Raw genomic sequence first — 24,696 nt, forward strand, 5'->3', positions numbered from 1 at the left:
CCTGTGGGGTTATAATCTCATATTTCCTTTCTCGATGGCATCATGATTTTACTGCTCTCATTCCACATCAATGATGACATTTTTCTCAGCTACATTTTTTTTAATGTCAAGTTTATTGAGCGTACAATGAAATAATTTGCATACAGTGAAATTCACCTGTTTAGGAGTAGAGTTATATGAGTGTGACAAACAGACACAGTCATGGAACCTGACTAAGAGCCCTTAACATTCCCCTAGGCTTGACTAAACTTGAGACAGTCTTCTTTCTGCCTCTAGGCCCCTGACCTTCCTTTTCTTACAGTATGTACTTGTAAATTCTGTATTTATACAATTGTATAAATTGCAATTTTAAATTCTGTTTCTGCCCTTTTGAGATGGAAATCTCCCCTCTCTTGCCAGTCCTACAAGTCAGGAATGTCTTTCTCAAAGACCTGGTGGTTATCCTTTTGAAACGTACTCAAGAAAAATAGCATCCATATGTCCTAGTCTCTGTGGGCGGGGAGGAGCCTAGCTTTGATAAGTGAGAGCAAACACAGATGATCTAATCACACTGACCAACCTCCCACTAACACCCTCCAATCTTTCCCACTAGTTCACTCCAGTGCTGAAAACTCTCTCTTATTTTTTTCAATGGAGTTGAGTTCCATCTCTCTCCCCTATTGCAATAGTCTTGAATGAACTCTCCTTTGTCTGTTAACTCCATCCAGCGCAATTTTTCTTTGACAAACCACAACAATAATCAAATTATAGAATATATTTATCCAAAAATATGTTCTCTACAACTCCATAATGCCATAACTCCAAAAATTTCCTCTGAGCCCCTTTGTAGCTAAGATCCTCCCCTGAAGCACCAGCTCTTGGTAACCACTGATCCGAGTTCTGTCTTTATAGCTTTGCCTTTCCAAAATCTCATAGAAATTAAATCATACAGTATGTAGCCTTTTATGTCTGTTTTTTTTTCACTTAGCATGATATTCATCCATGTTATTGCATGTATCAGCGGTTTCTCCTTTACACTGCTGAATAGTATTACATTGTACACTACCACAATTTATCTATTTTTTCAATCCATATTTTGAATTTAAATTTGGCTCTCCTTATTGTATCAACATTTGTCTTACTCAAGATGATGCTCATCATACTTTTTTTCCAGATACTTTCTGACTCAAGATTAGACTCACCCAAAGGTTTTTACTTTTCTTCCCAGGTTTAACAGAAGTTTCCCATGATCTCAACTGTAAAGGTTCTTATATAATAACTATGCCAGTAAATGAATAAACAAACCAGCCACCACTTTGAAAACAATACTAAATCTCCTATAAAATTCTGGCAAAGTGCATGTCTACAAATTGCTTAAATTTAAACATCAATATGAGATTTGCTGAAATTTTATACTGTCCATTTGTTTTAGATAGATATTACATCCTGAATACCCATTGAAATCAAAATTGAGATAATTAAGCCAGAAATTGTGCTTTAAAGCAGCTTGGCTTCCTTACAAAAAATATGGAAATAATTACACACCAATAGAATAGGAGTATTAGATTGTAGAAGGCTATGAGATCAATTTGGAAAAATACAAACCTCTTCCCTAAAGTATGCTTTTAAAAAAATCCTATTGCTAGATGTGGGCTAAACCCATATTTATATATTTTAAATATATGAACTTCATTATTTTAGAATTCATTATCAAACCTACCTACACACAATACAGCTTTTGCTTTTTACTTTTTGGTTTTTTGGCTGCCTTTTTAATCTTTAACTGACACTGAGTGAAATTATTTGAGAGAGCATGACTCCTGGGCATCAGCGATCTTCCTCCTTCTGTAGCTAGAGAAGAGACTGGAAAGTAGTGGCAGTCTCCACACTTCTACTCCAATTTTAAGACGTAAATATGTAGGGTGGCATATTCAAAAATTAAAATAAATTAAGAAAGTATTAAGTAATTAATGAATTTTCCCTCTATTCTCATATTGCCATATGAGAGCCCAAGTGGACTAGTTTTCAATATTAGTGGCCAATCTGAAACTACTTACATTTAATATATATAAGCAGTATTTGACTTTTATATAATATACTTTTGACCAATATAAAATTTTGGCAAATTTTGATATGTTCAAATTTGAGAAATGTCTATTGTATGCAAAATTCAAACGTTTGTATATTACTTGATGAAGAAGCTGGAGCTTCCTGCCTTCCAAAATTTAGCTCTATTTCTGCCATCTTTCACTGTACAGCAGTGTTTGTGCAATTATTTCAACATATTACTGTGTTTGAGCTTTATTATTTTGTAAAGTAGATAGAAACTAGAAAAATTAATTTTATTTCTATCTAATTTTTTTTTAAAGATTTTATATTTTCCTTTTTCTCCCCAAAGCCCCCTGGTACATAGTTGTATATTCTTCGTTGTGGGTTATTCTAGTTGTGGTATGTGGGACGCTGCCTCAGCATGGTCTGATGAGCAGTGCCATGTCTGCACCCAGGATTCGAACCAACGAAACACTGGACCGCCTGCAGCGGAGCGCACAAACTTAACCACTCGGCCACGGGGCCAGCCCCTATTTCTATCTAATTTTTTAAAAATTTGTAGCAGGAGTGGAAAAAAGAACACGTCATGCTTGTGATAAGACATGTCGTCTTATAAAAAAACAGCTACATTAGAATGGGTAACAATGCCAAAAGCATTAAGAATTTAATCTCAATAAGAAAGTTTCTGGGCTTCTGCTTTTTGAATGGCTCATTTGAAAACTGTGCTAGATATACATATCATTACAGATGTTATCTAAAAAGTAAGGCAGAATCAGAAATTTAAAAAATACTTTTACTTCTCTGGTAACAAGTGTATGGATAATACACACACATGCACATCACAAGTTTGACAGCACAAGTTCATTTCCTTTTTGTTTTGTTTTCTGACATACATCTTGCTTAAAAATGGAGGTCTTACTTAAATTTTAAGAGTCTTGATTTTAATGTCAGAAAATCAATTTTAACATATAGTATGATTCATGATCTAGGCCAGTGTTTCTCAAAATGAGTTATACGGAATACAATATTAACAGGTGTTCTTTGAGTATGTTATTATAGTCAAATTATTTTACCAGGGAGTAGGTTGAACAAATGTAAACAGATTCATTTATTTTAAATTGGTTAAGTGCATTTATTCATTAATCCTATTGTAAATCACTAAAAGGAGTTATTGAGGCAGAACTTCTTAAACTCATTCAGCCTAGACACTCTTTTGTTTGTTTGTTTGTTTGTTTTAGTGAGGAAGATTGTCCCTGAGCTAACGTCTGTGCCAACCTTTCTCCATTTTGTATGTGGGATGCCACCGCAGTGCGACTTGATGAGCAGTGTGTAGGTCTGCACCTGGGATCTGAACCCACAAACCCCAGGCCGCTGAAGCAGAGCAAGCAAACCCAACCATTATGCCACCAGGCTGGCCCCCTAGACACTCTTGTTATGAGGAACATCTTATGGGACAAATGATCTGTGAGGAGCACATCAATAAACTCTGACCTATGATTTGGGTTTGGGTGAACAAGGGAGAGAAATGATAAAGTGAAAGAGAATCATATTATACTGTAAGTCAGGAGGCTGGTCTCAAATCCTGGTTCTGCCACCATCTTTGTCAGAAGCATTAGAGCAGTGGCTGAGAGCACAATCTTCAGATTTATACTTTCTAGACTTGAGTCCCGCCGCAGCTTCTCATTTGCTGTGTGAGAATTTGCAAGTCACTTGCCTCTCTACACCTTCCTTTATTCAGCTATAAACAAGAGTCATAGGAAATTTTAATCCAATGAGTTCTCAGTTAATATAATCAAAACGTTTTGGAGAAGTTGCTGATAAATGATAATTGGTATGTAAGTGTGAGCTATTTTTTATCAGTGGCTTTCAAACTTTTTACTTCAACCCACAATAAACAACCCATTTTACATAGAGACACCCAAACATACACAGATACACTTGAAATAAAAGTTCAGTGAAATAATACTTAACTATTTTATATGCCATACATTCTAATATTTTTTTATTCTCTTCTATTTCTTCTCTTATTCCTTCTCTGTCTTCTCATTCTATTCTGTTCTAACATATGCATTCAACTCTATACCACTTTTTCTATTCTGTTTTTTTCAATTCTACTAAGAAAAAGTTGGTCTTAATCCTCAGATTGCAAGACACTAATCTCTCTACATGAGCTATGTACTGATCATCATTTAATCTCTGCCTTCAGTCCTCCTGTTAACCTTTCACATAAAATCCATTAAATACTTCATAAAATTTGAAATTTTTCACAAATTCAGATTCAGAATCCATCTCTGACCTGCTGAATATGGATATCCTGGGGTTCTTGGCTTCAGAGTCTTTCTCTCTCAGTTTAACATGCTGTAGATGTCAAATAATCTGTTTCCAGTATTTCCAAAATTGAAGAAATAAATGACATTCAAAAGTCTCAGCTTAATTTATTCTTTGTTAATATTTAGATCTGAATTTATGCAACACACACATACATTCTAAGGTATATTCATTGTTTGAACTACCTAGAGAAAAAAAAGTGGTCCAGGTAACTATTCCTCAATAATTACAGTGCTTCTATGCCACTTCTATTTGTAAATAAGTTTTAACATTTTTAAATTCAGAACTATATAATTAAAATAAAAGTTAAAATCAAGTCAAAGTTGAGATTATGTAGTGTATATTATCCATATCATTTTCTATTTAATTGGCATATTTAAGTGTATCTCAAGCCTTTTTTTTTGCATGTGTGTGAGGATGATTGGCACTGAGCTAACATCCATTGCCAATCCTCCTCTTTTTGCTTGAAGAAGATTGTCGCTGAGCTAATATTTGTGCCAATCTTCCTCTATTTTACGTGGGACACCACCACTGCCTGGCTTGACAGGTGATACTAGGTCAATGCCCAGGATCCGAACCTGTGAATCCCAGGCCGCCAAAGTGAATTTAACCACTACACCACCAGGCCAGCCCCTCAAGCCTTTTAAATAGGTAAAACATTCTTATATCTGTGTGCAGAATTTTATGTACTGTAGAGCAGATAAGAAGACTAGCTGCCATTCCATCTCCATTCCTCCCAGAATTTGATGACACACCAAACTTTATTTCATAAGCCCTCTGAAGTAATCATTATATGTGTTTATAGAGTATAACAATAATAATTATATTATATAAACATATAAAACTCAAGTGCAAACATCCAAAAATCCATTTCAAGTCTAAAGTTTCTTTTAATAGGATTTCCATAACTTATGTGTTAATTTAGAACATGATTATAAATTCTATAATAAATAAATACAATTAAAATTGTTTTGTAAAATATCAGGTATCTTCTATAAAAAACTTTATTCTTGGTGGATATTTGGAAATTAGAATGAGGATTTTATCATATGAAATGCATTTGTGAAAAATATTTAATTTAACTAGTCAATGTGTACTTCTAACAACAGATACTTTGACTTTCCATTAGATTTGTAAATTCTTTGAAGAGTCGTTAAAAAGGAATGTCACAGTTCACAATCATCCATGAGTGGAAAAGAATTTCGTTTATTTTTATTTCAGTATAAGTACACTTTTCTAGAAAAAAGTTAGATCTTCTATTTTTCTATCTTTTCCATTTCTATACTCTTCTCACATGTATTTGTATTACTTTTACTCCTCTTAATGTGTCCTCAATATCCTGAGATATTTCGCATCCCAATACATTATTTATGACCATGCCCTCTACAGGAGTTTAAATACCAGACTTTCTGGTAGGCTTCCCCATGTGTATCCATGGACATGTGCAGAACCTCCTGAAAACTCTATGCATCTATGTTAATTCCATAAGCAAATGCCTGACCTGTATTAATCACAAGAATATGTAACTTCAGTTGATTTAAAAAGTAGTATGAAGCAGCTGTATTTCTCTTTCATTCTCACAGTTTGATATTATTTATTGTCATTTCACGTGTGGTTGCCATGCTGATCCAACAGATCCTGATTTACACCTTTTTGTATTCTGCCTTTTGGTTGTTCTGTTATATCTTCAGGATCCTTCAGTGAAAGGTACTATGGTTGTCACTTGTTTGAAAGGCTCTTCCCCTCTCTCTTTGTACATTCCTTTCTCTCCACGAGCAGCTGCATCACAGCTGTCATTCTGAATGGCAAAGATGTCTTTGGCTGATAAGTCTATGCCTGTGGCACACAGAGTGGCTTCAAACAACTAATTAGTGGGAGCTGGGCCACGGCAAGGTTTGGTGCTGTCCATCAAGCTTGTGAACACTGCTGACACCATCAGCAAATCTGTCAATTGTGGCTCTTCCTGCGAATAAAACCCAGCCCACTTGTTCTGTGGTGAAGACAGACGGGCAGAATGCGTTTGATAAAAAGGAAAAGAAGGTGATGGCCATCTTTCACATAGGGTTAAGTAACTGCAAAAACAATATTGAGCTGGTGGAAAATTTGATAATTGTTTTATATCTGTTGCTGGAATATAGGGAATCCAGCTGAAAACTTCTCTATGGATTTCATGGAGCAATTCATAAGGCCACCCCCATTGTTCAAATATATTTATTAGCCTCTGGAAACATTAACGTGTACTCTCTTTAATAATTAAGTGGGTATTAATTACTATATATAAAATCAGATTTGCACATCCACATAAGGATACTACTCTACATCAGATTTATTCTATATAATAACATATATCCATATGTAGTATATATACAATTATTACATATAAAATTTATTTAAAAAATCCAAATCTGTAGGAATATATCCATAAATATGCATATCTGAATTTAAAATTAAGTCTTAGAAGTTTTAAAGCCAACTATATTGAACATACATTGAGAAATATTATATAGACATTGTTCTTAATAACTAAAAATGTACGTAGATATCACAGTAACTAAGAATGTGAAATTTGATAGCTACTGTCATTCCGCATTTTTAACCAGGATAAGGTCTTAATAATGGAGCCAGAAAGAGCTCTGAATTGACAAAAGAAATAACCAGTGGGACTTTTCTCAAACCTGTGATGCATTCTCCTAACATGTAGGCTTCACACATGCAGCCTACTTGAGAAACATTCCCATTTCTCCACGGCCACGTATCACACCACTCCTGATCATTCACACAGCAGACTCCTGAAAGTCTTACAGTAACCTTACTATATTTTTCCTTTACTAGGTTAAATTTCTCCTGTGATGTGTTCTTCTCAAATCTTGAATATCTCTTATTTTAGCGATACTTACACTTTTTGGTGACTTATTGAACATAAGAGTGTATCCCCATAGACTGTAAGATCTTACACAAAGAACCATATTTACCTGCTTAGCATGATGTCCTTAGCATAGAATACAACAACGTCTACGGTATATTTTCTGGATAAATATTTGTGGAAAGAAGGAGAGGAAGGAAGGAAGAATAGAAGAAAGGAAGGAAGGACTTGTCAATTGATGGCTTATAGATTGGTTTCAGCATAATTATGGAAAAGGTCAACAGGGGAAAGAAGGATACGTTGTTGTGAGAACTTAACTCTAACAATGTTGCAAACATGATACGTAATGATTTTGTTATTTTGCTAAAGTCCAGAAATTAATTGCAATTACTTTATTACTCCCAAATATTATAACACAAAAAAATTATCACTAAATGGTTTATCTATTAGTTATTTTAATTTAAATGATGATATCAACTATAATACCTATTTTAAGGACTGAACACATTTATATACTAAAAGCTAAATGTACTTGGGTAACGACTATATAATACACCAAGAACAGGAAAATGCAAATATGTAGTGTAATATTCATACATTAAGTTCTGTTTATTTAGAGCCAGACTATTAGTTAAGTAAGTGAAGGTTAATCTGTGATAAGTGCAGAAAGGAAAAGGAAAAGAAGAAAAGACCAAGACAAAAGCAGAGTTTTGGCCTTACATCTCCCGTTTTTTATTTGAAAGTAGCAGATAATGTTACCATTTTGCTCTTACTCCACTTGGTATTGTTAATGTAGACAGGAGTATTTCTTAGCTGTGTTACAAACACTGTGCCCAGTTGTACTCTTAGCCCTCAACGTGCCTTTGGTTTGGTGACCTAAGCTCAAGGTGGACCCACAACATCATCTTCAGTGGGGGAATATTTAACTTACCTGGAAGACTATTGTCCTAAATAAAGTTATGAATATGAAATGCAAGACACATAGTAATAGTAACAGTTTAATACATTTTAGTTCTCTTACCACACACTCCTCTCACTGTCCATTTGCAATATTTTTATTCTATTAAGTATTCCCATCAAATGACACCATTGGAATGTTCATGAAACCAATGAGAATTTAACTTCTATGAATCTGAGTCCAGCAAAACCTGCGTTATAAATTTACATAAAAGGTCAGAAATATATCCCTTATCAAAATAGTTTTCCCCATTTTGGTCTGGAGATTTACCGCCATGGTCCATCCTAGGATATCTTCATCAACCATCTGCACTCAGGAATTTCACACTTGCAATAACTGCCACATTTCCAAAGTCTGGCGGCTAAAGTTCACACTTATTTTAAAACTCTTCCATCAATCTCCCTAACTCTTAGAGCTAAGATTTCCATCTGACATTGATTTTCGGATTTCATTGCTACAAGTGAAAAGTCTTATCTCAAAAATTCATACGCTGAACACTAGACCATTTTGCAAAAATACTTTAGCTCAAGCATCAAAAACAGTGACGGGGAACAGCTACTCCTACTAAGATGCAGTCTTGTGTGAATTCTAATAACTATGAGACATTTTCCTACAGATTGCAGAACATAGACCCTGCAAGCTCTATCTGCTTACTTTCTACGCTGTTTTACAGTCAAGGGAATTGAAAGGAAGAAAAGGAAAATGACGATAAAATTTATAGATTAAAGATGCTTAGTAAAGGTAATATGCATTTACAGTAAGAGAACGATATGCACTTATTCATTTCTGTGACTCGTATTTTCTTTCTTTCTTTCTTTTTTTTTTTTTGAGGAAGACTAGCCCTGAGCTAACATATACGGCCAATCCTCCTCTTTTTGCTAAGGAAGATTGGCCCTGAGCTAACATCTGTGACCATCTTCCTCTGTTTTGTATGTGGGACACCTCCCAGAGCATGGCTTGATGAACCGTGCATTGGTCCGCACCTAGGATCCGAACCCGCAAAACCCAGTCTGCTGAAGCAGAGTTGGGCAACTTAACCAACCAGTATGCCACAGGGCCGGCCCCTGTGATTCTATTTTGAACACTATGGTTCTCTATGTATCCAATGACACACAGAAGGCCTGCCAGGAAGAGAAAACTTAAATGTGACAGTTTAAATTACACACCTTATTTGAAATCCAATTTAAGAGAAATTTCAAATATGAACTATTTTCTTTGACACTTGTTTGCAAACTTCTTATGCAGCTTGAAGGCAGTCATTAGATCACTCCAGGATCAGAAAACATGAGTCTAACCCTAGAGCGATCTCTAGCTAGCTCTGTGACGTAGGGAAGCTACTCCATCTTTCTTGTCTTCAAGCTATGCTCTGGTAATATGATTATATAATCTCTATGGTCCCTGACAGTCAAAAGGCCTGTGATTATTATTTTTTTGTGACTTAGACACTATCACAGAGTAGTTAACTTTGCAGTTTCTGAATCCATTTTGCTATGGTTATATTCCAGCTCTATTAATTACGATCTGTGTGAATTTGAGCAAATTATGTAATCTTAGTGTGTTTCAGTTTCCCCATCTGTAAAAGGGAATAATAATAATAATAGTACCTATTGTGAAAATTAATAAAGGGAAACCTCATTTAAAATGGAGTCAGGGGTCCAGAAGGGGGAGTTCCTACACAGTACCACTGGAAGTCAATTACAGGAAAGATAGTCAATTACAGACCCCAACAGAAGCCAGTCAACAGGAAAGAATTGTTAATTAATAGGAAGAAATGTACACTGCATCCCAAACAGAAATTGATTACCCCAGCAACTCAGTCAGCGAGAAATCATCACCACCCTGAACTCTTGCTTTTCTCTAAACGACTTTCCTTCAAAACGACCCCTCCCAATTACCTCCTTTTTCTCCTCAAATAATGTTCCTCTCTCTTGTTTATTGTATTTGCCTATGGTCTGCCATAGCATGCTCGTCCTGATTGCAATTCTTTGGCTACTCTCAAAGAAACTCATTTTGCTGGTAAAATAATGAGCTGTCTTATCTTTAAGGTTGACCCTACCTAATGGGGTTGTTGTCAGTTTTAAATGAGCTCTATTTTAACAATTCTAATATGTAAATTTTTCTATATTTTAACATATCTTAAAGCAAGATATATATTAAGGAAATCAAAAATAGGCAGAGTTTAATTGACAGCATTTTTTCTTAGTTGTACATGAAATCATGGCATGTTTTGGACTCAGTAATATCTCTGATTAGATGAAAATTGGTAATACATATTACGGGCTTAGAATAGAGTATGGTACAAAAACAGCCCATTAGATAATATTAACATTTCTCTATAAGTAAGCAATATTTGTTATATCTAAGTTGAGTAATAAGTTAATGATAATTTGAGAATGATTAAAAGGTTGCTAGTCATATCAGCCTTTGTTTTATTTTGTATATAATATCTAATACAAATTTAATAACTTGATTCAGATTAATCAACATTAATTGACACAAAATCTGACTTTCTACTTCAACATTATAGTTTTATTCAATTAAATATTTTCTATGATAAAAAAGACAAACATGCTATTTTTCACTTTAGTAAGGTGATTCAAGAGAAGTATAAATTGTGAGAAAATTAAAAATTAGGAATATACATTTGCCAGGCTTAGCACATAATTCAATATAAATACAAAATAATAACATATGGCAGACACAAACTCTACAGTTTATAATCACCTTTTGCTATTAATTCTCAAGAATGATTAACACTAGGTTAATAACTTTTAAGGAACTGGTTACCAAAACTATCCTCTTTATTATTGGTCTGCAGATATTAAGCATTTATACAGAAACCCCGTCTCTCACAATGCTTTATAGAACTCCAAAGCTGGTGCAACTTCTATCTTCAAGTTTCATTTTATAAGAAACATCAGAAATTGTCTCTCTCCATTTAAAAAAGTGTATACTTAAGAAATTAAGCATATTATTATCAAAAGCCATTTAACCTGATCAAGGATAAAATGTAAATGATGGCTGAATAATATACACAGAGAGCTTGAAGCAGACCCTGGCACAGAGTATGTGCTAAAAAAAGTGTTCATTGTTGATGTCATCATCTTGATTTAGCATTTTAGACCGTTAGAGAGACAGAGGACTTTACAGATGCTCTAGTCTGAAACCATTCAGACTGCAATGGGTCTGGAGTATGATGGTTAAATGAGAATTTGTGGGATAAGAGATTACTAAAATAATGTGTCTACTTTCCTTTGTTCATAAATATAGCACAGCGGATTTACTTTCACTGTTCTTTGATAATTGGAGTCATAATATAAATCATCATCATAACTCTGAGTATCATTTTCTTGCCCACATTCCCCAGAACTTTAGTCAAATAAACCCCGTACAAACTCTGTCCTTATGTTTTGGGTCCTATAAAATATCCAGGGGAGAAAAAAATATGGTTCATAGAAAATTATTTTAATTATAGCTTAATTAAATTCTCTACAAAAAAATGAGGAAATCTTTGGTAAAAGTTTCCCCATCATATCCCCTTGGAGTAATGAAAGACCTGTCTGGGGAGTATGCATTATTTACTCAAAAACACAGACACAAAAATGTTATAAACTTAATTCTTAGAAATTTGAAATTTACTTGGATTTCAGTGGCTTTCAGAACATTCTCAATAGGCTTTTTAAAGATTTGCATGAGTCTTTATTTATGAATAAAACATTTATTTCTGCCATAGATTAAGGGCCATTTTGTTATTATTGGATGAAATAAGAGTGTCTAATGGGAGAAACACCTGTGTTCTAGATACTTGAAACATACATGGTGATGATGAAAAATCAGAGGGTTAAAAAATTACGGTGCTTCTCTCAACTGTCAAGTCATTAAGATTTGGGAGAGAGAGAGATAAAGAAGAAAATGAAAGTAAAACAGGAAGAAGAATATATAGTGAAGTTCAGAAGGCTGTTTCTGAATAGTTAGATCCACACAAAGAAAAAGCAGAAAAATACGTGAATAAAAAATTAGGGGAGAAAACTGTCAAAAATATCACTATATCCTTTTCCTGCCCAATTAACGGTTTGTACAAAAAGAAGTTGCTTACTTAATCAGATTTCTATTAATCAAAGTAGTTACTCTGACCTACATTACAACTGGGGCATTTCAGAATATAGATTCCCAGAGTTGGCAACAACAAGTGCAAAAACCTTTTACTGCTAGTAATAATCAAAAGGTTTTCAATACTTTTAAGGGAATGGGGAAAAAACCTAGCTTCAATAAGAAAATAGAATATATACTAATACACTAACAAACACACATACATAGATACACATACATATTATCTACCTATCAGTCATGTGTGTTATGTCAACATGGATGTTATGACTGTGGAAAATAGGAGAAACAAATATACATGTATTAATATTAGAATTAATTACTGAAAGAGAACTCCTTAAAAATATGGATCTCCTATTGCACAATGTGAGCATACTTACCACTGAACTCTACACTTAAAAATGATTGAAATTGTAAATTTTATGTTATGTGTTTTATACCACAATTTTAAAAAATGAAATAAATGATAAGAGATTTCCTCATCCAGCCATGTTAGAGTAATTCATACTGGAATAGCCTTCCCAACATATAAAAAAGAAAAAAGATATGTGGATCTTCTACATTTTACAGTGGGTGAATTCATTAAGAAAAAAAGGAAAATAATGACTTTTATTTTAAATTAAAACATACAGGGAAATAAAGGATCAAGCTGAGAAAAAGTAGTAAAAAAAGAAAAAGATTAAGAAAAATTCCAGTTTAACCTGTTCATATTAGGCTGCACAGTCTTATCTTCCTTTAGTATAGGGAATGAAACAAATCAGTCTTTCAAGAAGTAGATGAGTGTATCTTTTAGCTCAACTAGTAAAAATGAATCAATTAAGAACATTTAATTCCAAAAGAAAGTTGCTTATTACTTTCTTCGAAAATAGGTAAAATTCAACACTTCGCATTTAAGACAAGACATTATATTTAATAGTTGGACTATTACCAATGAGGAAAAAGATGATTGCTTTTTATTCTAAAATGTTTTAAAGTTGTTAAAAAAGGTACTAGTATAAAATTATGACTATAAAAGAGGTCAGTAAAGACAATATTTATAATAGTTAAAGTATTTAAAAATCACCAGGAAAATGCAAAGTGCTCAGTACTAACATGGTCTCTATAAAGATATGGCATACCTCGTAATGGCTTTCTTCATTCTCCTGAATGTGGAAACCCGCAGAGCTGGGACATTTCTGAGGAGTGACAGGAATATTGTCACTTTTGCTGTGTGAGTTACACTGAAAGAGATTACCAAATAATTGTGACAAACTACTCCACATTTAGAGTGTCTATCGAGAGACATGGTTGTTTGCTATGAGTCTAGTAAAGAAGAACCATTTGAACTAACAAGGATCTATGCTCATAGGTACATGCATTAATACTGAGCCTTCACCAAAAAGATAAAGAAAATGTCCCCAGGATAAACAGATTGTGAAAATTTTTAACTAAAACTAAAGAAATCTAAGATGTAGTTATTGTATTTTTACCCTTTCTTTTTTTAAGCAATATTTATTTACTATGCTTATGATTTTAGTAGCTAAATCTTATATGGTGTTACTATTTGTGTGAGATATTATTCAAGTGCTTGACATATATCATACGCATATTAACCTGTGACCTAGATATTGTTTTTATCCCCACTTAGAGATGAGGAAAATGAGGTATCAAAAGCATTTTTCCCAAGGTTGGGCTGCCACCCAGCTTTCTGCGACCAAGCTCCATACCTTATTTACCCCTTGCACAGCCTTTATAAATGATATATTTGAAACAGATAAAATTGAAAAACTAAAAGTTTGTCTTAAAATATTAGTTCATTTTTTTCTGTACCAAAATAAAGTATTTTTAAAAACAGGTTAACTAAAATAATTCACTTGTAAATGGATGTGAATTGTAGAACATAAGATATTAAATTATGGTTTGGCTTTTCTCTGTGAAAATATTAAAATGGCTGTTTTCCATATTCCTCGTAAGAGTTTTTTATGTGAAAATAAGATATTATTCACTTTCTGTTACTTTGCTTCTTTCTTTCCTAAATCTCTTATTAGATTGAAGGCAAGGAATGTTTATAAGCATTGCTGTTTGGCCATATGTTAAACATAACATTAGGGTTTCTAAGGTTCCCATTTTAATAAAAGATAATGTAGGGCCTCACCAAAGAGTTCATCATTGGTATACACCCTTTCCCCTCCCATAAGACTGTAACATACGTACAGATTTTTATGACACAAATAGGGAAGATAATATTTTTTCAAAATAGTATGTCACATTTTTGATTCACTAATGAAATTTTACTTTCCCCATCCCAAAGAACAATCTGTTAGACAATTGCTACCAAAGACATTTTAAAAAGCAAATGAGTTTGAGTTTAGTATATTGAGTTCAGTATATTTTCATCTCAACACCACCATTTTATATATTTAAACATGTTTTAAAACCCTTGTTTTACATTCTTTGAAACTGTTTACTTTGAAATAATTTTAAAATCACAGAAAATGAGCAAAAATACTAAAAAGAATTCCAGGATGCCCTTCATTACATTTTGAAGATATGAAGTAACTACCTCATTTATTTTTGTGTTTGTTTAAGGGAAAGAGCAATATGCCAGAGTAGGAAGGCATTGTTACTGGCTCATGGTTAATATCAGCCCTGATATTGATTCCCCTACAGTGAACCTGGCATGTATGGGATTAAAACTAAAAAAACATGCAATCCTAGTTCCCTGGTTCTTTAGTTACACTCATATGTAAATATTTGTTTCTTTAACCTCTGACTCCCTGAGCTTTACAACCAAATAGAAGTTACAAATTGTTAAAGCCCAGATGGCCTTAAACTGGGCTCCCACTAAAGCAGCTGATCCCAGAAACTTGAAGTTCTTTTACAGAGAAACTAATGTCCAGAGAATATCAAGAAGCCAAAGCTTCCCAGGCCCAACTCCTTGGCTTCCTGACATCAGAGCCTACCTTCCACTATGGAGATAAACAGCTAAGGACTCTCATCCGAGAAATCCTTTGTCTCCAGCACTGGAAGCAGCCCCACACACAGGTGGATGGGAAAACGCTGACCAAGAAATCCACCGTCCCCTTCCCCTACCTAAAACCCAAATAAAAGCCCCTACCCATTTCTTAACAGGGAGCAAGCAACTTTTGGGGCACTGGCCCTTTGCTTTGCTCCCTCTGCCTGGCAAAGTAAAGCTTTCCTTTTCCCCCCAAGACTCTGTTCTCATTATTTGGATTGGCATTGGGATCAGAGACCGAACTTTTGGTAATAGCATGACTGGCAAACCCAAAACCATACTAAGAAAACTTTGGGCTTGAAAAAACTTATTTTATGCCTATCCTCTCTATAACAATGTCAGTTCAACCCTATTCAAACTTACCTCCTCTAGGAACTCATCATGGGTAATGAAACAAATGGAGACTGCCATTTTAACCTCTGCTTGCAGCCCAAGTAACTTTTAGGTGTACTTTGTAAAATGCTGCTCTGCCAGTTTTAGTTCTTGGAATGTGCCTAAGTTTGTCTGAACAACTTCACTGCTAATTATGAAGGCCTATGTTTGATATCTTTCCACAGCACCTTAGCTTTCTTAAAAAGAAAAAAAAAAGTTTAGGCCTTAAAACAGTTATTTTCATCTGTGATGTTCCTAGACATTTTAATCACTCAATTCCTGTCCCCAGCCTCTCCTCATATCTATTCATGCTGATTAATCTTTTTAAAACATCTCATGTATTAAGCAATTTTTCTCCCTAGAAACATTCCCTCAATTCCTGTGGCCCAGCAGTGGCTCTCACCCTGGCTGTATATTAGAAGCACCTGGGGAGTTTTAAAAACTGTCAATGACTGAGTCCCACCTCACACTGGAAAAATTAGAGCTCAGGCAAAAATATTTTCAAAATTCCCAGGCAATTCTAATGTGCAACCAGAGTTTAGAATCCCTGGGTTAGGACACTACAGCAAATTTTGGCCTCATTCCTCTTTGGATCTGAGCTTTTGCATCTTAGCATTTGTTCTTCCTTTTCCTTATTTAACCCATCATATATTGGGTGATTTTTTTTTCATAGATGTATCATAATGTTTCTGACCTTGAAAAAATATCCTATATTTGTATAATACATTATGTCTTTACATACAAGATTTTATGTATTACCCACAAGAAACCTCTGCAGAGAGTTATAAAATATAGTCCTTCTTTAACAGATGGGGGAGAGAGAGATTCAGATATATTCAGTGTCCTTTGTGCAAGGATTTGCCCCACAAAAGCACTCCTGGGTGACAAGACTCGGGCTATTTCTCCTCTGCCATATCTCCCTTAAGAGGTTCGTCCATTTACTCATTCATTCACATATTCTATTCTGCTTATTTGTTCATTTACCCGATCATCAGACATTTACTGAGTGCATGCTATGCGTCAGGATTTTACTGGTTCGCCAAGATGTGGCATTTAATATCTGCAATACTCTCACTCTAGCAGTGAAATCATACATGGAAATGAATAGCCACCATGCTATGTGAAAATGAGACACAAAAATGTATGCAGCATTTGCTAAGGGACTGAGACGATAGAAAGACTAGACTGCTGAGTTTGGTACGAGGAAAGATTCTTGAAAGATGGGCGGATGGTTAGCACACATTCACAACAGAAGGAACAGCATACACAAAGTCTAGAAGATATGAATTCTTGTGACTTGGCCCGTGAGCTGCAAGTAATTGGACAGTGCTTTAGCCACAGATCATGAGAGGAATGATTTGAGGATAGGGACAGAAGTTGTTAGTGCACTAAATTTAACAGTGGATCCAAGGATGGGAAATTATAGAATTGGACTTAATGTGAGGGATGACTACCAAATAACAGGATAGGTGCTTTCTATGCAGCGGTGGTGCCAAGAGGGAGCATTAAGTGTTGTTCCTTCTCTGTCAACCTCCCTATGGAAATAAAATACAAGCAAAATGAGTGCATTTGTAATACGACTGTGACACTCAGGTAAGCCCCTCCATCCCAACGAGATTTCACCCCTCAGCCTCTCCCGTGTCTGATTCTGGAGCAGCCTCTGTTTATAGAACAGAGAATGAAATCAACAAAAGTTTAACCCACTGTTACTTCTTAATTTTTAAAAAATTTTTGAGTATTATAATATAAATAGCCCCTGAGGATTACAAATCTATGAATCAGAGCAAAAGATAAGAAGAAATTTAAAAATAACACTATAAACGATATTTTGAGATCAAATATCATAAATAGCTAAAACTTTAAGAAAGCAAGTTCTTAAGGGAAAAACAATTTAATCACTATGCATCCTTCCTAAAAAGTTTCTATTTCAGGGAGAGCTGTAGCCTGAAATGGAAGGAAGATGTATTATAAATGTCCCGAGATTTCACCCACAAAAAAATTTTTTTTCTGTTTGCCAAATCTGATACGAGTAACTATGTAATGAATTATGGTTAAGATGAATTTGGTAAGTCAGATTTAATACTGCAGGGTGCATATGTAAATCAAACTCGAGATGTCCAAAACTCAATCACAACAATCATATTAAATGGAAATCACTATAAATACATTTGTTTCATACTTTAAAATCCATTGGCTGTTTTACATTACCTGCGATTAATAGTCTCTATTTTAATATGTGGATAAATCTTGCCTCCTCAAAACACCCATTGTGGTTCCTGGGAAACCATCATTTACTACCTATAGAAATACCTACTCAAACCTGCCTTATAATCAGGCATGTTAGCTCTTTCATTTTTGACACAAATTCCTATGAAAGGTCTCCATAGCCATGATAGCAAGAGAAAAATATCAACAGTAGCAAACGAAACAAAAGTTTTATGGAAAAAAAATCACATAACCATAAATAAGACACAGCTGTTTTCTTTGCTAAAGAGGAGTTTTCTTACATTTTTCCACCCGACTTGATAGTAGTAGTAATATGCCCTTTTACTCTATTACTCCTCCAAGCTTCTTACAAAATCAAGGTTGTTCGCTAAAATTCAATGGCACTGTTATAAATTTTGCGCAATCATTATAGAGTCAGTAGCCTTGTATTTTTGTGCTATAGGTTTCATTAAATAACAATTACATTTGTTAAAAACTCCCACCGAAAATGTTATTCCTACACATTTTAAGAAACTAAGCTTTCCTTTCATGAAGAATTGGAAAACATTCTTAAAACTTTTGATAAAAAAAGTTCTAAGGTTAATAAGAAATTTACATTTACAGAAAAGAATCTACTTTAAAGAATTGTCTGTACTTGGTGTCGCCACCTTCTCTCCACTCATCCCCCTGGAGAACCCACATGCATCATGTTTCCACCAGCCTCATTCCGCTGAAACTGCTCTATTGTGATCACCAGTGATTTCCACATTAGTAACTCAAGAGCAACTCTCGGTCCTCCTCTCACTTGACACAATTGGTAACTCCTTCCTTCCAGACACTCATGTCACTAGCCTTCCAGGACACCGCATACTCATGGTTTCTTTTTACCTCTTTTGCTCCCTTTCAGCATCATTTAACTGTTCATATTTTTACTGTTGTTGTTAAAATTGAAGCCTACAGAAAATGAGACCTGAGTACTTTCTCAGAAAGTATGTTCTGTGATGGATCCTGACTCTAAAATACTTTCTCAGACCAACACATTAACAATTTCCTATTTATAAGCAGACAAGGGAAGGACTCTTAGAACATTCCTAAAGATGCTTACCTCAAAGCACATACTTTTATGAGTATTTCTAGAAACTGATAAAAATTTATCTATAGTGTACACTATAGGAGTCTATAGTGTAGGTTCTTATCATTTCTGAAAATTTCTTCCAATCACTTAATATCCTGAAACCTCCTCTGTCTAAAATCAGGAACCTTGAGCCTGTATTTAGAGCCTTCTCTCTAATGTCTTCTGTGTATCCTTCTCCATTGGCTTATTTTCCTGTCATCACTACGTATGATTGTAAAACAAAGCTAAAATTTTCATCAAAGTGTGATGAACACACAGGTATTCAGCTTGGGTAATATATATCATGATTTAAACATAAAATGCAGAATAATAAATTTTAAAACAAAATGCCATATAAATACTTAATCAAATCATAGAAATACAGATGGATAGAATACATATTAATTTCAAGGTAGAGATTACTTACGTAAAATGAGAAACAAAGGTGGATCGTCAGTAAAGGATTCAGAGGGAATGCCATCTGGACCTTTAGTATAGAGTTTGTTTGTTTTTTTAAAGTTGTTTGTTTTGCCTCTTCTTTAAAGAAAAGAGTTTTTTTTTTTCTTTAAAACTTGGAGAAGAAATATGACAAAATACTAGCATATGTTAATTCTGAGTATCAGGGACATGGGTATTTGCCTTATTTCTCTTTACTTTTTCTGAGTTTTGCAAATACTTAAAAATGAATAAGCACACAGAAAAAGAATTAGCATGGCTTTGTGAAAAATCCGCTCCATCCACCTCAACAAGATTTTTGATAATGGTTGTGAAAGGGCTTTATAAGCCTTAATAGCTTGAAATCATGCATCTTCAGAAGTAAAGGTACCACGTGGGCGCTCGGTGCTTACTCATTTGGCTCAGGGTCAATCCTCCTTTTTTTCAGTAGAAAATGTTTCTCTAAAGCCAGGTGAGGAACATGCTAGTTTTTTTTTCTCTATGGTACTACAGCTTAAAGGTCTCTCTCTACTTCCTTTAAATATAGTTTTGCTCTCTTTCTTTCACAAAGGAACATGATCCTCCTGTTGACAATTATATAGTACAATGCCTGCAGCATCACTAGGTATTGCATAAATATTTAAGTGAAAATTTTAACTGAAATGAAAGAACAAATAAATAAATGCAAGACTTTTACAGTGACTTATATTCACCTAGATTGTTTTGGCTTCTAACTCTCCAGGTGATAATTTCTTTGTAGTTATTTCCTCCTTTCTTTTCTTTTTTTTTTTTTGGCCTGTGTGGGATTGGAATTGGCCACCCCAAGATATGTCTCTTTGGCATGAGGATTATTTTGGGCTCGTTACTTTTAAAAACTGCAGACATGAGGGAAACTCTGAAAAGCACAAGTTACCCTGTGTAACAGACATTTACATTTGTAAGGGAAATCTCCATCTGTAAAGGTGTCTCCCTCTCTGTACCAGGAAGAAGGGGGTATGACTTTATCTCTAAAAACTCTTATCAATGCAGAAGTCAAGGACTTATATCAGCATAATAACCTTACTCTTGTTTACTGTACTTTTCTGGTAATCTCCATAACTGACCCCCCACCCCCCAACATCCTCCTTTGTCTGTAGCTGAAGATGGTATTTAAGATGAGAACCTCCACCATTTTGGTGAGTTGCTCAGTTTTCCTGAGTGTCTCCCATGTATACATGTTATAAAGCTTTGTTTGATTTTCTCCTGTTAGTCTGTCTCATGTGAATTTAAATTCGTAGCCTGGACAGAAGGACCTAGAGGAGTAGAGGAAATGTCTTCCTCTTCTACTGTCTCCAACAGAAACATTCATTGCAAAAAAAAAAAAAGTTAGCATTTCCAAGACCTATAGTTATATCACAAGTGCAATCACAAAAATGTAATGCCTTAGTACCATGGACTGAGAGTACCTGTAGCATTGAGCAAACCTGAAACATTGAGCAAAGCAGTAGGTCTGCTCATCATGCTTTGTTTCTCCAACTGGACCCTTAGCAATTCATGGCAGGAAGCAACTTCCTCACAGCAATATATTACCTAAGTGGATACATTTGAATTTCCCTACTACGTATATGAACAAATTAGCTCCTGTTCAACTTCTGGGCCCTGCAACATTTCCCTTCCCAGGAGACTTTGCCAAGGCCACCCTCTTGGTCCTGCCAGGACAGCAGAAACCCCTAGTATGTAAGTTGACTGCTTCAAAACTCCTGAACTGCTCAATAACCCTTCTCATTCTATGTAAACTCTACTCCATCCTTCTCACAATTCCCATTTCAGGTCTCCTTTGAGTCTAGAAACACCCTTTTTCTACCTTCTTGATGTCTCAAAGGTACCTCTTCTGTTTTCTTCTTCAGTAGCACTTTCTTTCTCCTCTGCGCCAACAAACCTTTCATTTTTAATCCAGGTTTGCAGAGAAACTAGCCAGATGGAGGTAGTCACCACTGCTCAGTGAACAGAAAGAAGTTGACGATTCCACGTGGGATTTATGAGAAAACAAAAGCTGATTTTATATAGTCTTCTAGCACAGGCCATTAAATAGACCAGTTGGCTTCCCTCAATTATAGTTCCCGGTAATCAAGTGAAATGGACAGATAAAAAGACATATTTCTTATTGTGCATTTTGTTGTGGCAAGAAGGTCACTTTTAAAGCATTAGTATCAATTTACTCTTTTATGATAAATAAAACCCATTTCTTCCAAAACAGTTATGATATAAGGAAGACTTTACAACCAGAAAAAATCTTAACAAATCTAAGTAAAAAGAGGATTAGAAAAAAATCCAAGAATGTGAAATTAAAGTCAGGAAATTCAGTAAGTGGTTCCATTGAAGTATCAAAAGAAATATTTTGTTTTTTTCTTTGTTTAGGAATTCCTCTTTCATATCCTATTCCAAAATTTAATGGTCTCTGTCATAGGCTGGCTGACATTTTTCAAACTGTAACTATTTAATAAAACGTATAAGTGTCAAGTACCATAACCAAGACATAGCTTTCTCTCGGTGGGTTATTGCTTAAGTGGTATTTGAGAAGAATCTATTGGCATAAATATCTTTAGTTATTATGAAGTTTTAGCAACTCTGTACGTTGTCCATTTCTGGAGACTGTGTATTCAGTTGACTTTCCCTTTATTCAAAGGCCTTCAAGGCTTTTCTTAAGGGACTTTACAAATGCAGAAATAGATCTAGAGATATATTCCAAAAATAATCATTCAGTTTTTGAGAGGGCTACGTTAGGCTGAATTTTGTCTCCTTTTCTCAACACAACAGTCAATGAGAGTGTGGAGGAAGGAAAAAGCTATTTTGTAATCTTGTGAAATTTTTGGTAATTCAATTAACAATTGAACAACAGCACCCAATGTCAAAGTTATTCAGTAGGTTCCCTCTAACTGTGCCATAACAGCGCAGACCTCTGTGACCTCAACATTAGGTGTGCCAAAGAGTCCTCAGGGCAGAGGTGCTGCAGTGCTGGGTACATGAGGGTGAATGTCATTTTCCTAAATACATAAACACATGAATAAGCCCATATATTTTTCCTATGTCCAGCTGTAAATTCCTTCCTACGCAATTACCGCTAAGCTCTCTAACTTGATATAGATAAACTGGATACAATTTCAGGTCATTACTCAGCAAGGAAGAGCAATGCAAAACCTCCTTCACAAAGACCACAAATCGTAGCTGCTCTGTGCGCATTACGATATTTTCTTTAAATGGTTCATGAATGTTATATGAGAGTTTTATGCACCTCTTCTGACTCAGTTGCTATGGGCATGCATAAAAATAAAATTCCTCGGGAAGTATACTTCAAACACTAATGTTCTATACTTTTCAATTTCTCCATTGGGCCCCTCCTTGTATTACCTTACTGTAAAGCCATTTCAAAGAGCAATAAGACATTGAAAGGTTTTAAACTACAAAAGGATTGCTTGTTACATTGCTCGGGCAGAGCCCTGTTAATGCCAGTCAGCACTGCAATTGCAACTTAATTTTGCATTTTAAATAAAGGGATGTAGGCAATGCAGGCCTTTGCAACTCCACAGACACTTAAGGAGAGATGATAAATTCTGTCCAAACATATTCCAAGGAATCTAATAATGACATTTTCAGTACTGGGGTTAATCAAGATTATTCATGCTATGTTTTTATTCAGGACAACTGTCTTTTAGTTCATTTAAGTTTATTTTATTTGTTATTGTAATATCCCTGAGACTTTTTTCATATATCTATCATTTAATTGTATTTATATCTTGAAGAGAAATGAAAGGTAAAATTTCTCAACACAAGTAAAAATAGATTGACTAAAAGTATTTTAAATTCCAAACATAATGGAAGAGGTCTTGTTTTAGAAGTATTCACAGGCAATTGAAGGATGAAGTCTGTCTGTTATGTTTCCAGATTGAATGGAAAGACTTCAGGGAAGAAATAGGATGAGTTTCACTCTCATTCTAGGTAATCAATGCTTCAGAACACAAGTCATAGGCCTGCCTGGTGGCACAGTGGTTAAGTTCACGTGCTCTGCTTCAGCAGCCCAGGGTTCATAGGTTTCTGATCATGGGTGTGGGCTTAGCACTGCTCATCAAGCCATGCTGTGGTGACAATCTACACAAAATAGAGGAAGATTGGCACAGGTGTTAACTCAGGGCCAATCTTCCTCACACACACATGCACCAAAATGAATAGACAAATCAATGTATTTTTTGAGTTGATTAAAATTTCCAAGGAATTCTGAAAGAGTACCAAATATATAATGCTAAAACTAATTTATTAGAAAACAACAGGGCCAGCCCGGTGGCACAGCGGTTAAGTCCGCACTTTCCACTGCGGTGGCCCGAGGTTCGCCGGTTCAGATGCCGGGTGCTGACATGGCACTGCTTGGCATGCCATGCTGTGTTAGGTGTCCCACATATAAAATAGAGAAAGATGGGCACAGACGTTAGCTCAGGGCCAGAGTTCCTCAGCAAAAATAGGGGGATTGGCAGCAGTTAGCTCAGGGCTAATCTTCCTCAAAAAAAAAAAAAAAAGAAAAGAAAAGAAAGCAACTCATTAGTTTATAATATTTTCCGTTAACTGACATCAAAATGCACGAAAAGTTAGATGAGCCTATGATGTCAGTTCAGGGATATAGCAATGGGCCTTGCACACAGGAAATAGTCTCCTTTCCTGCAAAGGAGGTCATTTGTGAATTACATTTACATGTGTGCACACATGCAAACACACACACATCATGCTTGTGAATACACATTTCATGTATTTTTTCATATAGATGATTGTATATATTTGTATATGAAGAAATATTTCTTTATTATATAAAATTGGTTCCATTATTATTCCATCAAAAACTATATTTTTTCAAAAAGATTTACCCTTAACTATATAGCTAAATTATACAAATATTTATTTATAAATTTTTAAATATGTTATAAAGAAACCACATATTATACTATACTAAGTTAATACACACAATGTCTAACACAGGTGCATCCTGGAGTGTAGGGTGAAATACTTCCGAAAAAATAATTACCTAGAATTATAAATATATTTTGAAGTTTCTGCAGTAAAGAGAGAAATTAAAACATCTGAACTGAATATAATTTCCTATAGTAGGACTATGTCCTTATATCATGAAAAACGCTTTACAAAAATAAACCTTTACCATAACATTAGCCTTGGCTACCTGCAGGCCAATCTTTAACAATAGTCTGCAAGTCGGCCTTCAGTCAAAGAAATCGGGTAATAAATTCAGAGATTCAAATCTAGAGTGCTTT

The 24,696-nt window shown here is 34.9% G+C and overlaps 1 protein-coding gene across 9 annotated transcripts in view; it reads right to left on the bottom strand.

Annotated features, from left to right (window-relative positions):
- The window catches only part of PCDH9 (protocadherin 9), an 871,934-nt gene that overhangs the window by 528,504 nt on the left and 318,734 nt on the right, over positions 1 to 24,696 (bottom strand). For 5 of the 9 annotated variants that reach the window (XM_044779875.2, XM_044779873.2, XM_044779877.2 and 2 more), the window contains exon 3: positions 13,403 to 13,504. The exons of 2 other annotated variants lie outside the window; for them this stretch is intronic. In XM_044779875.2, coding sequence (XP_044635810.1) covers positions 13,403 to 13,504 — 102 coding nt within the window. The remainder of the gene's footprint in view (positions 1 to 13,402; positions 13,505 to 24,696) is intronic. 2 more of the 9 variants (XM_070480878.1, XM_070480877.1) reach the window with 1 other exon arrangement.

The sequence above is a fragment of the Equus asinus genome, chromosome 11 (assembly GCF_041296235.1).
Source record: "Equus asinus isolate D_3611 breed Donkey chromosome 11, EquAss-T2T_v2, whole genome shotgun sequence".
Classification (NCBI taxonomy): Eukaryota; Metazoa; Chordata; class Mammalia; order Perissodactyla; family Equidae; genus Equus; species Equus asinus.